This window comes from Polyodon spathula, chromosome 9, assembly GCF_017654505.1.
Source record: "Polyodon spathula isolate WHYD16114869_AA chromosome 9, ASM1765450v1, whole genome shotgun sequence".
Taxonomy (NCBI): Eukaryota; Metazoa; Chordata; class Actinopteri; order Acipenseriformes; family Polyodontidae; genus Polyodon; species Polyodon spathula.
In genome coordinates, this window is record NC_054542.1 from 13,062,954 (window position 1) to 13,079,553 (window position 16,600).

Sequence of the window (16,600 nt, forward strand, 5' to 3'; positions counted from 1 at the left end):
AGCGTCCTCTTTGAAGGTATACCTGGCAGCAATATCAGTGTGCCATGGCAAAATTGACTCTGTGTCCCCTGGGGCACATTTCCTGGCAGTGCAGTTTCTTAAAGGGGCTCGGAGGCTTTGTCCTCCCATGAAAAGTATGGTCCCCAAGTGGGATCTAGAACTGGTACTTCCGGCCCTTATGGGTCCCCCATTCGAGCCCATGGCGTCTGCAGAACTGCGCCCTGTTGAAGGTGGCATTTTTAGCCATTACGTCTGCCAGATGAGTAAGTTAGCTTCATGCGCTGTCTATTGTGACACATGCTTGGCTTTTACGGGAAATGACTCGCGGGTAACATTAAGAACAAATCTATCCTTTTTGCCAAAAGTGGTATCCTCATTCCATATTAACCAACCAGTGGTTTTGGAAACTTTCAGACCTCCCCCGCACGAGTCAGAGGAGGACAGTAGACAGCCCAGTTCGGGCTCTGCACTGTTATTTGGATGGGACGGCATCCTGGAGACAGTCCAACCAGCTATTTGTCAGCTATGGGTCCCGCTCTAGAGGTCAGGCCTTATCGAAGCAACAACTAGCGCACTGGGTGACAGATGCAATACGCTTGGCGTATGAACAGACGGACTCCTCGGGGGACATTACGGCCATTCTACCAGGGACCAGGCAACTTTGTGGACTTTCCTTCATGGCGCCTCCTTAGATGAGTTACGCAATGCTGCTACATGGACAGGTAGTCAGACATTTGCGCAATTTTAACGCCTTGATGTTGCAAACTGAGCGAGACCTTCTCTGGGTCTAGGGTGTTGCAGCTGCCCTTAGGTGTCATGTGGGCTCTGAGGCTATCGCCATGAGGCTGTACTGTCGGTAATCTGGAGCCACGACAGCTTTGGTACAGCTTCCCATTCGGTAATGGTTGTCATTCAATTGAAAGGGAATGTTAGGTTGTTACCATAACCGTGGTTCCCTGAAAGAGAATGACAACCATTACCCTTCGAGGTCGTGTCCCCAGCTGACCTCTGTTTTCGAAAGAAAATGGCAATGTGCTACTGTGAGGACGTCCCTCTTCAGCAGAAGGTGGGAGGGACTTCCCCATCACAGCAAGGCCCTGAAAGGGCAGCTTTTTTATGCTCAGTAATTGGCGGTCAGAGAGGGCTCTTCCCATTCGGTAATGGTTGTCATTCTCTTTCAGGGAACCAGGGTTATAGTAATAACCTAACGTTCCTATTTGACTAGCAATGAGTGTGATGTGTCTGGCTCAGTCTCTAACACAACATGGTATCAGAAGTAGGATTCGAATTGCCATCAATATGAACTGAAACCTGAAATACTCGTGTAAGAATAATTTCTGGATTAAAAAAATAATCTGAACATAGAATGGGGTGCAGATAGAATTGTGTAGTAAAACAACACATTCCAAACATATAAGATATTGGACATGGATAAACAGCAGATATGGCAACAGCAGATCCAGCTTTGTTTCAAATACCTCCTCCTTCCGAATTCAATTTCATGTGCCCAGAAGAATGACCACTGTGGATTAGCAGATTTCACAGATTCCGACAAGCCTCTGGGTTAGACAAACACTCACAGGAGAAACAAGTGAATACCCTCATTTATACTATGGGAGCTGAAGCAGAGGCTATTATGGGTCTAGAAATCTTACAGAAGACCAATTAAAACAATATAATACAATTATAGAAGAGATGGATAAACACTTTGTGCCCCGCCTCAATCTGATTTTTGAACGGCCAGATTTCACAGACGCACACAAGAGAGGGGAGAATCCATAGATACTTTCATCACAGCACTCTATAACCTTATTGAACACTGCGAATATGGAGCGTTGCGGGAAGAACTGATCAGAGACAGGCTGGTTGTGGGACTTACAGATATGAAACTGTCTGAGAAACTACAAATGGACCCAGAACTCACATTAGAAAAGGCAAATAACTTGGCCTGCCAAAGAGAGTATAAGAAAGCAACAGTCTCTATTACAAAACAACTTTGATGCAGAGAAAACAGTATCTGCTAGAGGAAAGTTTGCCAATACAGGCAGTAAGATGGAAATAGTGCACCCAAAGCAAGCACAAGGGACACAAGATAAAGAGAGGCACGCATGGCTAGGACAGTGGAGAGAACACCACAGACACACTAAAACTTGCTCTTTCTGTCCAGCAAAGGAGGCTACCTGCAGAAAGTGCCAGAAGAACGGCCATTTTGCTGCTGTTTATAGATCTAGATCAGCAGTATCAGAAATTTTGGATGATAGAGACACTGAAATTGCATTCCTTGGATCCATCGGGACCAATCAACAGGAATCACCATGGCTTACCATACTCACCTTATGTGGTTGCAATGTACAGTTCAAGATAGACACAGGCGCTGATTTGACAGTGATCCCAGAATCCCTCTATCAAGATATTCAGACTGCACCACTCAGCAAAACAAACAAAGTTTTACAGGGACCAGGTCAAGCTCCATTGAATGTGAGGGGGAAATTCGCTACAACTCTGACAGCAGGGGGTTGACAACACTACAAGAAGTGTACGGTCTTGTTAAAAGAACAGAGCCATTGAATGTGGAACCAGTTTTCACTGATCAAAAATCTGTGGGCAGACACAAGTTCCCAAGAATGTTCCACGGGGTGGGAAAGCTAGAGGTGGAATACCACATGAGCTTATGCCACACGCACAACCTTTCGCCTCGTCAACACCAAGAAGAGTGTCCCTCCCATTACTTACCAAGGTGAAAGCAAAGCTCAGCCGTATGGAACAGATGGGCTTCATTTCATGAGTGGAGGTACTGACAGAGTGGTGCACAGGAATGGTAGTGGTTCTCAAACCAGACGGTAAGGTGCGGATCTGCGTAGACCTTACCAGACTGAATGAAAATGTTCATAGGGAGAGACATGTATTACCCTGTGTAGAGCATACACTAGGACAACTAGAGGATGCCAAAGTATTTACAAAACTAGATGCTCAATCTGGATTCTGGCATATCCCCATATCAGCAGCTTCAGAGCTACTCACAGCCTTCATTACACCATTTGGAAGGTTCTGTTTCAAAAGATTGCCATTTGGCATCTCTTCAGCTCCTGAACATTTCCAGCAGAGGATGTCTCAACTCCTAGAGGGGCTGAAGGGGGTCCTCTGCTAAATGGATGACATTCTGTTGTACGGAGCTACACAAGAACAACATGATGAACACCTCTTTGCAGTCCTTAGAAGACTGGAACTGACAGGATTAACGCTTAACAATAAGCGTTATTGATGAAGCAGGGGTCAGAGCAGACCCGGATAAAATCAAAACACTCACTCAGATGAGCAAGCCTAAGAATGTCAGTGAAATCCACCGATTTATGGGCCTAATAAATCATTTAGGCAAATTCATACCTCACCTAGTGGGGAAGACAAAGCCACTTTGGGATTTCGTGAGCAAGCAAAATTCCTGGCATTGGGGACCCGAACAGAACCACACATTCAACAACATCAAATTAGAGCTGACAACACCACATAAAGAAACCATAGTTTCCGAGATTTTCTTGTGCATCAGATTTCATGTGGAGACAGATCACAAACCCTTAGTTGCACTATTAGGATCTAAAAATCTAGATGAATTGTCACCCAGGATTCAATGATTTCAGATGAGACTCATGCACTTTCAGTTCTCCATCTCGCATGTTCCTGGGAAGAGTCTAGCCACTTGTCCAGTTCACCTATTTCACAGTGTGGTGTGTCTGGCTTAGTCTGTAACACGACAATGACTATATTATTTATTTTGGTGACACAGCATTTGTCAGGTTGTGATGAGTTGGTAAGTTTTCAGGCCCTGGTAATGTATAGACTGTCAGCATTAATATACCAAAAACTTATTTATTCACTGATATGTAAATATATGTGTACAGTGGCTCTCAAAAATATTCACCCCCCCTTTGGACTTTTCCACATTTTATTGTGTTACAACATGGAATCAAAATGGATTTAATTAGGAGTTTTTGCCACTGATCAACACAAAAAAAGTCCATAATGTCAAAGTGAAAAATTATATCTACAAATTGTTCTAAATTAATTACAAATATAAAACAGAAAATAATTGATTGCATAAGTACTCACCCCCTTTGCCTTGACACACCTAAATAAGCTCTGGTGCAACCAATTGTCTTTAGAAGTCACATAATTAGTTGAACGGAGTCCACCTGTGTGCAATTAAGGTGTTTCACATGATTTCAGGTTAAATACACCTGTCTCTGGGAGGTCCCACAGTTGGTTAGTACATTTCCTAACAAAAGCTACATCATGAAAAAGAAGGAACATTCAAAGCAAATCCGGAATAAGGTTCTTCAAAAGCACCAATCAGGAGTAGAATATAAGAACATTTCCAAGGCATTGAATATCCCCCAGAGCACAGTAAACTCCATTATTAAGAAATTGAGAGAATATGGACTCTGTCTAGAACAGGCCGTCCTCAAAAACTGAGTATCCAGGTGAGAAGGACACTAGTCAGGGAGGCCACCAAGAGGCCTATGGCAATTCTAAAGGAGTTACAGTCTTCCACGCTGAGCTGGGAGACACTGTGCATATGGCAACAATAGCCTGGGTGCTTCATAAAACTGGCCTTTGTGGGAGCGTGGCAAAAAGAAAGCCATTGTTGAAAAAAACTCACATTACATCTCGGCTAGAGTTTGCCAGAAGGCATGTGGGAGACTCTGAGACCAAGTGGAAGAAGATTCTATGGTCTGATGAGACCAAAATAGAGTCTTTTGGCGTCAATGCTAAGCGCTATGTTTGGCGCAAGCCTAACATCGCACATCATCCTGAGAACACCATCCCTACCGTGAAGTATGGTGGTGACAGCATCATGCTATGGGGATACTTCTCTGCGTCAGGGCCTGGAAAGCTTGTGAAAATTCAGGGCAAAATGAATGCAGCAAAGTACACAGAAATCCTGGAGGAAAACCTGCTGAAGTCTGCAAGAGACCTCGGACTTGGGAGAAGATTCATCTTCCAGCAGGACAATGACCCCAAACATACAGCCAAAGCCACACTGGAGTAGCTTAAAAACAAGGTCAATGTCCTGGAATATGTGGAAAGGGTTGTAAATTGCTGTTCACCAATTTTGCATAGAAGACTGGGAAAAAATTGTAGTGTCCAGATGTGCAAAGCTGGTAGAGACTTATTCAAATAGATTCATGGGTGTAATTGCTGCCAAAGGTGCCTCTACCAAATACTGACTCAAGGGGGTGAATACTTATGCAATCAATTATTTTCTGTTTTGTATTTGTAATGAATTTAGAACAATTTGTAGATTTAATTTTACACTTTGACATTATGGACTTTTTTTGTGTTGATCAGTGGCAAAAACTCCTAATTAAATCTATTTTGCTTCCATGTTATAACACAATAAAATGTGGGGGTCCAAGGGGGATGAATACTTTTTAGAGCCACTGTATGAATTAAAAAAAAAAAAAAAGTACCTGTAATAGGAGTTGAATTTCACTAATGAGAAGAATATTCTGTATAAAACAGGCAATGCTACATTCGGTATGTTTCTTTTGTTACATCGCATGTCACTGCCTCAGTCTCATTGCCTGTGGTCGCTGACTCGCTTGCAGCTTGCTTCCACGTCTCGGGTCCGTTTCAGACTTTTGCTTGGATATTTATAGTCTTTTTCACTCTGCTAAATAGCCACTTTCCACAGGGACATCACTAGTTTATGTCTTCCCTGCGTCAAAATTATTGTTGTTGCACGTGGGAATTATTTGTACATAATTCAACTGTCCACTCGGCCTAATCCAATTCAGGCGCCGGTCACCTAATCAGTAGGTCACATAGTTCAGTATGTCTGCAAGCCAGACGCCCCCTTCTCAAAACCCAGCAGTTTGCCGTGTTTCTCAAGACACACAGTTTCATTAATGAATCCAGTTACATTTCTAATACATGTGCATGTATTGTCATATTCAGGGGTATGTCCCACAATAAACAATTGCTTGTTTAAAGCATGGTCGTTAATAGTCCATCGGTGTGGGTCATCCAGACATTATGTCTGCAGACAATGAGTACTTTTTGTCCTGTAAAAAAGTTTGTAATTCTTTGGGAGAGAAGAAATATATATATAAATCCTTTAAGAATGGGCATATTATATTTAAGCATATAATACATTGTTATTTCCTCAACAAATTATAGATAAGTTGTGTCAAAGATCCCATTATAAACAACACATTTGAGATATGAATAACTTGGGTTTAAAAGCAGTTAGAAGTATGGCATTCAGTAAACATGAAGTCATCCAGATTGTTTCTGAAACTGGAAAAGGGCTTAACTCTCTGTTGTACACTTTTTGAGTTAAAGGGGTGCCTAAGAATGTGTTGCATTTCTGTTTCACCAGACTGATTGTCAAAAGGCTCGATTCCTGGTTTAGGGCGGTGAAGAAAACAAAGTAAAAAATTGTTACATTAAAAGAGATATTAAGGTTTTACATTTTTTTTTAATCTGGGCATGTGCAATTCGTTCAAATCAACAACCCCCAAATTAGAACATTGTACTACTGTATCACGAAAATTCTAAAATCCAACAGAACTTGTCAATCATCAGTCTCTGAACTTTGTCATGTCCATGGCTGTACATTTTACATGGTACATTATAAGTGAAGGATATAACACAGTGCAATAATGTATTAAAGCCAGCGCTCCAGATAAGGTTTTGGGTCACTGTGACGGTGCGGTGGGTGTGGTGGTGAAACAGACGTCACAGAGTTACTGGTACAGGTGCAAATAACCCCAATACCAGCAATGGTAGAGGGTGTGTTTTATTTATGGGAACTCAGTCCAAAGCAACAAAAAAATACAAATCATAGGTCCCGATAGAGCGAGTCCCTCTCAGCTCTGTTGTGCACTTGAGGGGTGATGGAAAGTGCAGGTGCTCAGGTGCTGACGTGTTCAGTTCAGTTGTGCGGGGTAAGTGGTGTCCAAGGTGAAAGTGCTGGCAGTAGTGCGGCAGCTCCTTGTCGTGACGACTCACTCTGACCCCGGTCCTGACAATAAACAAACCAAAAACATGTAGCAAACAAACAAACACATGGCTCAGCAACCCAGGTTCAGTGTTATCTCCAAAAGCTCTGCACTTGCAAAATGACAGCCCTTATATACCAGGAGACTCCACCCCACGATCAGCGCAAGTCAGCACACCTGCCAGTTGTCTAATGCAGCACAGTTGATCACAGTAGTCTTGTCCCCTAATATGGTCATTCCGCCCTGCACTAAGATGGCCGACTTCCTTTTCCGCCCCTCTCTCCAAGCCAGGCCGTCTCAGCACCCATGTCTCTTCTTTGCGCCCTCTTGGGTCGGGAGGGAGATTTACAGCTCTGATCCTCTCGCTCTCTGTAACAGTTACTAATTAATTTACTCTCCAATTTAGACATACTACAGGGTTTCCATGATAAAAAAAAAAAGTCTCACCTTTTTCTCACGCTATTTTGTACTTTTCGGGTAATCTGGGTTTCCATGTAGTTTTCTATTAGGGAGAGAAATTCTCCTTCCAAATGCAAATGCCCTAATTAATATTGCTGCTGGATGTCTTTCTCCTACCATGAATCTGTCTCAGTTATAATTTGGCCTTGCGCAACTCTTGATATCTTGCAGCTTTCTTAAATTAGGTTTTTAGGTTGTGTTGAACAACCGCAAGTGCAGCCTGCCACCAAAAAAAAACATATCATAAAAAAAGTACGGGATCCAAAACAAAAATCCAGACATAGCGTTATACGTGCACAAAAGAAATTAAAATAAAAAAACAGCATTCCATAAGAAAGTGTGATGTACTATCCATGTGTTATTTGCTAAAAAAGTGACTGCATATATAGAGATAATAAACGTATTATAATCACACGTATATGTTATACAGAATCTGTAGCTTCAGCCATTCTGATCCTTTAGGGGTGACTGCAAACAGAGCTAAAATCCATCACTTTGGGTTAATGATATAAAAATTATCCCTAGTCAAAATGTCTAATTCAATACATTTTCTTAATATTGGTAGTAAATCTACAATAGTTTACCCTACTCATCCACATTTGCCACTACATAGAATTCTTATTATACTACTACAACAATTAATAATAATAATAATAATAATAATAATAATAATAATAATAATAATAATAATAATAACATAGATAAATAAATAAATTCCTGAATCTAAGTACTGCAAGGACAGTACAAGACAGTGGCAGTGGAACTGTTTTTAAAGTGGGGGTGCTGAAAGCCATTGAACAAAACTGTAACCCCTGTATATGATGGAAGCCATGCAAAGCCAGGGGGTGCTGCAGCACCCCCAGCACCCCTAGTTCCAGCACCCTTGGTAAAAGGCTGTCACCTGTAGAATGTGGTTATATATTTTGTTGTTGTTATTGGGTCTCTGGTACCGGTAGTCCCATACAAGTTCAACCGATTTCTCAGTTGAACCCACACAGACATTTTTGTAACTTTCTGGAGCTTTGTTAGCTTCGAGTCTTGCAGCAAGCCCCGTATTTGTCTTTTGAACAAATTCGTGGAACCACATTTTTTTCATATTTTTGTTTTGTAACCATTAAATGTGGTTCGGTGGTCAAAAGCAGGGTCTCCTCCTTAGTTCATCCAGCCAATGTATAAATTAACCTCCCTATTTAAGCCCTGGGTTGAACACTCATTCTTGTTTGTGAATTGTCACGCAGCGCAGCAGACCCCACTTGTCGTTTTCATTTCTGCCTTCTGTGCTTCCCTACACATCACCAGGCTTTCGCTTATATTGTTACATTTTTCAGTGCTTTGTTTGTGAAAAACTTTAATAGAAGCGGTTTGCCTAAGTTTGTTTTTATGTGTTTGTTTGGTGGGCTCTGCCATACCTCTCTTGGCTTCACGTTGCCACTTATGCTGCGCTGCGCCATGCTCTATTTTGTTGTACTCTTGATGTACAATCCTGAGCCTGCCGCCTTAGCCCCCCTGACTTATTCAGGCTCCAGAATTAGTAGCAACATATTCATTGTGACTAAAATATTTAATTACTGCCACGCTCCTCATGCGCACGACTGTGCTAGTTCTGCCTACATTCATTATGGCAGCATGGATTCACAGCATCTTCTCGTTCTGGCTTAAAATACTTCCCTATGGAATTTTGGTAATAAATTATCTTACAAAATAATAAATTGTAGAAAAGTTTATTTTGCTGTCTGTCCATACTTTGTTACCTTCCACCTCTGAGTGGACTCCAATAATGACGCCTGTAGTGATATGCACATTGAATCATGAGATAGCATGATTGAACCATGGGAATGATTGTCCTATCCTTCTTTTTAGTATCCTTTATTTTGCCGTGCTCACCCGGCTCTGCAGCTGCAATATCCCATGCTCATGTCATCACGTTCTATCTTACAATGCTCCCTATGCAATCTGCTACACCTTGACTAGGCTGCCAAACTCCCAAATGAAGCCGTAAGCTAGAAGTTCACTGTCGCAAAATGAATCTCACTCTAGCAAGTTGAACAGTTCTCGGTTTCTGCCACTAAGGGTCTGTCCCTCTCCCAAGAGTGAAATTCTCTTGTCAAGAGCCAGTTTCTTAAAGATTGTTTTTTTTTGTTTGTTTTGGTTTTTCGTCTAATTATGTTTTTCTCCTCACCACAGCGAGTCCCCACACAGCACAGGTGTTCTGAGGGCATGTGAGCACTCTCCGATCTCACAAGCCTAAAGCCAGAGTCACTTTTACAGCAAGCAAACTAGAGCAGAGGTGGGCAGGCTACCAATCCCAGAGAGCAGAGATGAGCCCTGCTTTTTATCCACTCTGAATTTGCTCGGTGTCTGGCCAGTAGGGTTCGCTGTTGCATGATTAGGAGAAGGAATCTCTACCGGTTTCCCATCCCCCACCCCAAGAGCGTCAGAGCCAATGTGACACCCCTTCGGAGTCCCCAGCACTATTCGACCTCTTTGCACAGCCCAGATATGAACTGGCGCCGTCCAAACTGTATGACTCATCTTGTGCGCCCAGTGGCAGTGCTTTATAATATATTTATTTTATTTGTTTTGATGCTCTGCTACACCTTACTGCTTTGTACTTTTGCCATGGATCCGTAGTATTCCTTAAGCCATTACTCACTCACTCACTCACTCTAATTTTTCTAGATAATCGATCATTCTCTCTTCCCTTTAGGAACTGGATCACCGCAGTTACACCTATCCATTCTTCTGCCCCGCCTACTTCAGTTCTTAGAAATTCATTCAGCAGAAGCATTAAATTCTCTGTTGGCAAGCAATTATGCAATAACTTTAATTCTTCATTCTGCTAAACCAAACTATATGGTTTTCTTCACATATGCAGTCTTGGTGGTGATTCCTATTCACTCTTCACTCCCTGATGTCTATTTGGCCATGCTTCCCCACCACAAATGGCTCCTTGGATTCTCTATGCATTTAAAAACCTGCCCCCCCCCCCCCCCCCCCCCCCCCCCCCCCCCCCCCCCCCCCCCCCCCAAATTAGGACCTTGGTTCACAGCTCATGGTAAACACAGAGCACAAGGAGGTTAAGTGACTTGCCTAACCATAACCCTAACCTTTTCTTTAACCACTGGACTACAGCACCTCCATGGAATATAACTTTGAACAGAAAAAAAAAAAAAAAAAAAGTTTTCAACTTAAGTGGTCTGCACCATCAAAACAAAGCAAGAAATATATTGTCAGTTGGGCACTCACATTATGTGAAATTTGATTTACAGGTAATACACTGTTTCTAGCAAATGTGTTTAAAATTAGATGATTTCAATGCAGTGCACAAAAAATACTTTGGTAAAGGTACAGAAAGTACAACACGAATACAAATGTATTTATCTATGTTGCCCTTTGTGAAAGAAATAATGCTTTAAGTTGCTTGTAGACTCATAGAAGAAGAATAAACAAACACAAGTACAAAATAGCCCCTCTTATTAATGAGTGTTGTCATAATGCACTAGGTAGGGCAATCTGATTTTCAAGAATACCGTCAGTATTCACAAAAATGCTAGTTACTTGTTATATAATTTAAAATACAAACTGGGAGATGTAAGACAGTTCTACACTAAACTTCCTGAAAAGCTGTGTTCTGTGAACTTTTGAGAGCTTTCATTGTTTAACACCCCCATAGAACTACAGATCTGACAGTGGCCTGATGTTTCACCATTTTACATTTACACACATTTTTTAAACACCAAATATTACTATGTTTGTATTACCAGTAAAAGCACCATCTTTGGGCCATCCCCTTTTTACCCTAAAAATTTCAGGATAAAACTCCAAACTTTCTCAGAAACTGCACATTTTGACTGGAATGAATTCGGCCACATCAAGATATGTACCCTACAAGACCACCCATGCAAAATGTCATGCCAGTCCATTTAACGGAGTCGAAATTATTAAAGTGCAAAAATTGTTGTTTAACAATAAAGCGCCTACTCAAGCGTACTGTGCTACTATAATTAACAGTTGAATTTATACTGTAATACCCGACACACTCAGTTGTATAGAGTAGCATTTAATCTGTGAATAAAAGCGTAGCAAATCAAAGTCTATATTTTTATAAAGGCAGCAGAATGGTAAAGCACATACTGTATATGTGCACATAAATCAGCTACAACAACAAAATCTAATGAAAACCAATACTATAAATATGCCTCCATATTGACTCCGATTATCAAATTCAGACAAACGAACGTCAACAAATACAGAGTAAAATTATTTGACCTAATAAGGTACCTTACTGGTCAGGATTGCTTTGCGCTCCTGGTTGTCTGAATTTGTGAGTTATTAAGGTCGCACTGCCTTTCTGCCCCCGTAGTCTGCACTACTGAACAGACAAGCAAAAAAAATAAATAAATCCTGCACAAGAATCCCTGGACAGTCATCCCCGCCTTTGAGCAGGAAAGCCAGCTTGGTATCCTTTTGATCAGCTAGGTGGGCTTTCCAATAGCTTTAAAAACATTATATCATCACCAGAATAGATGAATCCTCTGTACTACTGTGTACCACTAAGTGAGAGAGTAAAATTAACTTTATTCTTCTTAGGAGTCATTTACTTGCCTGGTCCTGGTAGGGTACCATTCATCCAGTCATCTAATTTTTTTTTTTGGAAATTCGGATTCCGGGGGTTGGGGGGTGGCAAGTGCCGTTGCCGTCGCTCCATCCTACTGCTCCTCTTAAGCAACTAGCTGGTCCACCTTCACTCCCTTCTGTAAGCAAAATCAGGTATCCTCTTCTCCGTTCAACCAGGAAGTCATTCTGTTGTTCTTCATTCACGCAAATGACAAGCTGCTCTTCTCCCTGGGAACTCATATCTATCCCCCTATTCCTTTGTATGGGCACAGAAAATACAGCAGCCAAAGCAAACATTAACCAGTACCTTATCAGATATCAGGCACTCTCTATCTATTCAGCCAAACGATATTGCTCGGAATGGGGGCCATCTCTCCGCTGGGAGCACCAGAGGTTCCTCCAGCAAGGGGTGGGGGTTCCTTTCCGCTGAGCTTAGACCTTAATTATATAATAACAAAAATAAAAAAAATCTCTAGTATTGATTGTCACTAATTAACCTATGTTTCTTTACTAACCCTTCCTTTTTTTACATTGGTGGCACAGATGCAGGGAGCTGGGGGTCCTCTTTTAGGGGCAAGTGACGTTCCCTTCCCAACAGGCCCTACCGGGCTGGCCTCAACCACCAAGAGGAAGGTTCTCAGAGAGCCAGAGGGGACCCTCGGCCAAATCTATCTTAACAATCGCTCTGTCATTCCAGGTTCCCCCTGGGGGCAGCACACAGGCTCCCCAGTCTTGTGGACCGATTGGTTCAGTCTCACCACTGAGAGGGCGGGCAGCTCTCCCTGAGCCAGGGGGAAACCCTGCACTCTTTCTCAAATCCCCCCTGGGAGAAGCATCGATGCTGCCAGCCTTGGAGGCCGATCGGTTCGGTCTCACCTAAGAGAGGGTGGTTCTGAGCCAGGGGGAGACCCTGTATTCTTTACTAACAACTTGCTTTCATCTATGCCTGTGTTCCTTTCTGGTCTCTTCTTTGCATGTTCATTTCCTTCTCTCTTTCAGAATTCCTGTCGCCCCGCATGGCTCTGTCTCGGAGGTCTGGCCCTGCACTGAAGCATCGATGCTGCCAGCCTTGGAGGCCGATCGGTTCATCTCCTTGAGAGGGTGGTTCTGAGCCAGGGGGAGACCCTGTATTCTTTACTAACAACTTGCTTTCATCTATGCCTCTGTTCCTTTCTGGTCTCTTCTTTGCATGTTCATTTCCTTCCCAGCTTTCAGAGGCCGATCGGTTCGGTCTCACCTCTCGGAGGTCTGGCCGCACTGATCTCACTAAGCTAAGGCATTCCTTGCTAGTCAGGGTGACTTCTAGTCTACTTAAATATATCCACTATCCTTCTTTTCATTTTCCCCTTTGGGGAAGTAACACTTGATTCCCAGCTTTAGAGGCCGATCGGTTCGGTCTCACCTCCATGAGGGTGGCACTCCACGAGCCAAGAACAAAGCATGCCATCTTCCTAAAGTCACAAGCACAGACTTACTGTTTCAAATCCCAGGGCTTACTTCTTGTAGCCCTTGCTCCTGTCCCATGAAGTTCTAAAACAAATCTTGCTCAATTAGGTTTAAGAGATTCTACTTCAACTCTATAGGTGGTCGCTAAAGCTTGGTGCTCTACGTAGCTTGCAGCAATAATACAGTTATGCTAATTGAATTCATTTTAATGTACAAAAGCGACTTTTTTATGCTTATTAGTTACCCATGATAGGTGCTACTTGAGGCTAACGTACAATGAATTGTATCTTATTGCTAAGGGACAAAACTTAAAAGCAATCAACTATCCGATGACCAAACACAAAGAGAAGAAAAGAGTAAAGGATGAAAAAAATATATATTTATATTTACTTTGCAAAGGGCTTCGTTATTTATTTATTGCAAAGGGCTACATATTTGTTTTATTTGTAGACCTTTCCAATAGTTTTTATCCCTTTTAATGTTTTTTTTTTTTTTTGCTTAAAACAACTAAACTATAAAGCACTATCATTTTATGAGTCATGGCAATAATTTCAAACTTGAATAAATCATATAATTTTATTCATTTTTTTTAAACCACTGAATGAAGAGGTCTCTAAACCCCTCTTATTGTCTGTTTATTATTTCCTGTTTGGTCAAAGAGGCTTGCCAGGGCTACTTCCGGCAGATCTCAGTTGTTAATAAAAAATGGTTGGTACAAACTTTAGTTGTAGCAGAAAATCACAAACGGGACCTTCACTGCTGTAGTCTCGTGAACATAAGGTTTTTCACTTTGCACATCTTTTTATCATGAAAGGCTATCAGCAGTGCTTGGCATGGTGATCTTAGAAAACATGAACTGGAGCACTCTGCTTCCCTGACGCAGTCAAGGGAAGACACTGCTTATATTCACCAGTGAATTTCAGTACAGGCCTCACAGCTGTATCTCAATCAACAAATAGATTTATTTTGTCCAAAGATCATGGGAAATTTGAAAAAGATTAAGTTTTACGTGTGGTGTATACATTACATACATAAATCAGTGGTTTAAAGCTGACTATTACACATGTGCCTACCAGGGGAGACCCCACACTGTCCTTGTCTATGCCTGGGTAGAACATGTCTCAGTTAAGATTGTTGTAATGTAGAGAGATTATTCTTTTTATGCATTCATAATGAATCTGGTTTTAAAGTGAATTTATTTTTTCAGAGTTGAACGATCCTGACAACTCATTTCCATTGGCATTTCCAGACCTTGACCAGCAATTGCAGGTATGATTGAGACATTATTTTTATTCTTTTTGAGACTTTTTAAGACCTAAAAAGCCAGCTATGTAACATTTTATGATATCTTGTTATTTTTATATGGTTATATTTTCCTATAATATATTTGACTGTTTATTAACATGAAACTAAACTTCAGTGAATGGTAACTACTTGTTAATTCTGGTGAATACTACATATGCCACACAAAAGGAGTTTGGCTTCATAGCATAATGTCAGCTGAGATTGAAAAATTGTTTTCATTTGGCTTCACTTTTGAGTTTTATGGCCAAGAATGTATAAACAGCACAGACAGAGGGCTTGCAGGTGCTGAATGAGCTCTTATTTGACTGGATGCATTAATAAAGGGATTTTAAACTTCAGAAGTTAAAGGGCCCTCACATGCCTTCAGTAACCTGTTCTTTTGCAGTGCTCTGACCCCATGGCATGTAAGGATGTAATGATTGAAACAAAAAATTATATACAATGTGAAACAAAAATGGATTGGTTAAGACAACTGTTATAATCGATCCATATTAAATTGCTCGCTAAAGCTTGATCTCCTGGTTGCAAGTCAGTTGGAGTCACAGTGGGCAAATACAGGGGTTATTCAACTGAGCTCTGAATCACTTAACTAAACCCTTAATTGAACTGATAATCTGCTTAATTAGACCTTTTTACTCGTTTTCAGCTCTTAAACAGTCGCAAAGTTCAAGTTACTTATAAAATGTTGTAGCTAACTTGAAATCTGCAACTGTTTAAGAGCTGAAAACAAGTAAAAAGGTCTAATTAAATAAATGATCAGTTCAATTAAGGGTCTAGTTAAGTGATTGAGAGCTCAGTTGGAATGAAAACCAGCAGACACAGCACGGGGTCCCCAGGACAGAGTTTGAGAAGCCCAGGGCGAATAGCTTCCATACAATGGGCAGGGGCCTTTTCAGGTGTAAAGTACTGTACTGTACCAAAAATATTAACTTTAGGACAGCCTGCTTGGGGTCAGGTCATATACAGATCCTGTCAATAGATCAATAACGTAACTAAAAAATATATTTCATTAAAATCAAACAAGCATATTTATGCACTATTTATTCTGGTCACTTTGAAATGTATTAACACTTTTAATCATTTATAACATACTGTGGAATTTGTTTTCCAAATATAATATATTTTCATTTAATAATTTTATTATACAATATATTGAAACCATAACAATTTTTACTGTTTATTTAATTGGTGAATTCACAACCCCAGTTCAGACACTTGGTAAAAGCATTAGTACAGCAAATGGAAAATGCTGGACTTTGGCAATTTCCCTGTGTTTTTTTGGAACTCACTTCTGCTTTTCTATGAAGAACAGCAGTAATGTTAAAAATAAACATTTCCACTGAGGCTAGTTTAACTACAGTTCAGGTCTTTTACAAAATGCTGCACTGACACTTTAAGGAAGCCTTGCAATCCATTACATCCATCATAAAGACAAAGCCATGGATAGTATCTGGACTGCTCATTTGGCCAATCAGACTTGGTGCTTGCTAGTTGTGCCCCTTCACACTTCCTACAGGAAGACACAGGAATGAAAGGTACATGTTTACAGTGTCTGTAGACATGTACCAGTGTTGATTTTTTTTAAAAATCAAAATACAAACTCAGTAAATTCAAATTAATAGGATATTAAGAAATCATAATCATTTCTTTAGAAATCTGTTGTTTAATTATATATCCCTTAATTAGAATCCATGGCATCTAAACAACACATTATATTTGTACTTATTCATTCTATATTTATTCCAGCACCAATTAAGTATTAAGTATAGTGCCTA

The 16,600-nt window shown here is 41.0% G+C and overlaps 1 protein-coding gene across 3 annotated transcripts in view; it reads left to right on the forward strand.

The window, feature by feature from the left end:
- The window catches only part of LOC121320877 (MAP3K7 C-terminal-like protein), a 38,081-nt gene that overhangs the window by 7,256 nt on the left and 14,225 nt on the right, over positions 1 to 16,600 (forward strand). For all 3 annotated transcript variants that reach the window (XM_041259624.1, XM_041259623.1, XM_041259625.1), the window contains exon 4: positions 14,728 to 14,789. In XM_041259624.1, the coding sequence (XP_041115558.1) occupies positions 14,728 to 14,789 (62 nt within the window). The remainder of the gene's footprint in view (positions 1 to 14,727; positions 14,790 to 16,600) is intronic.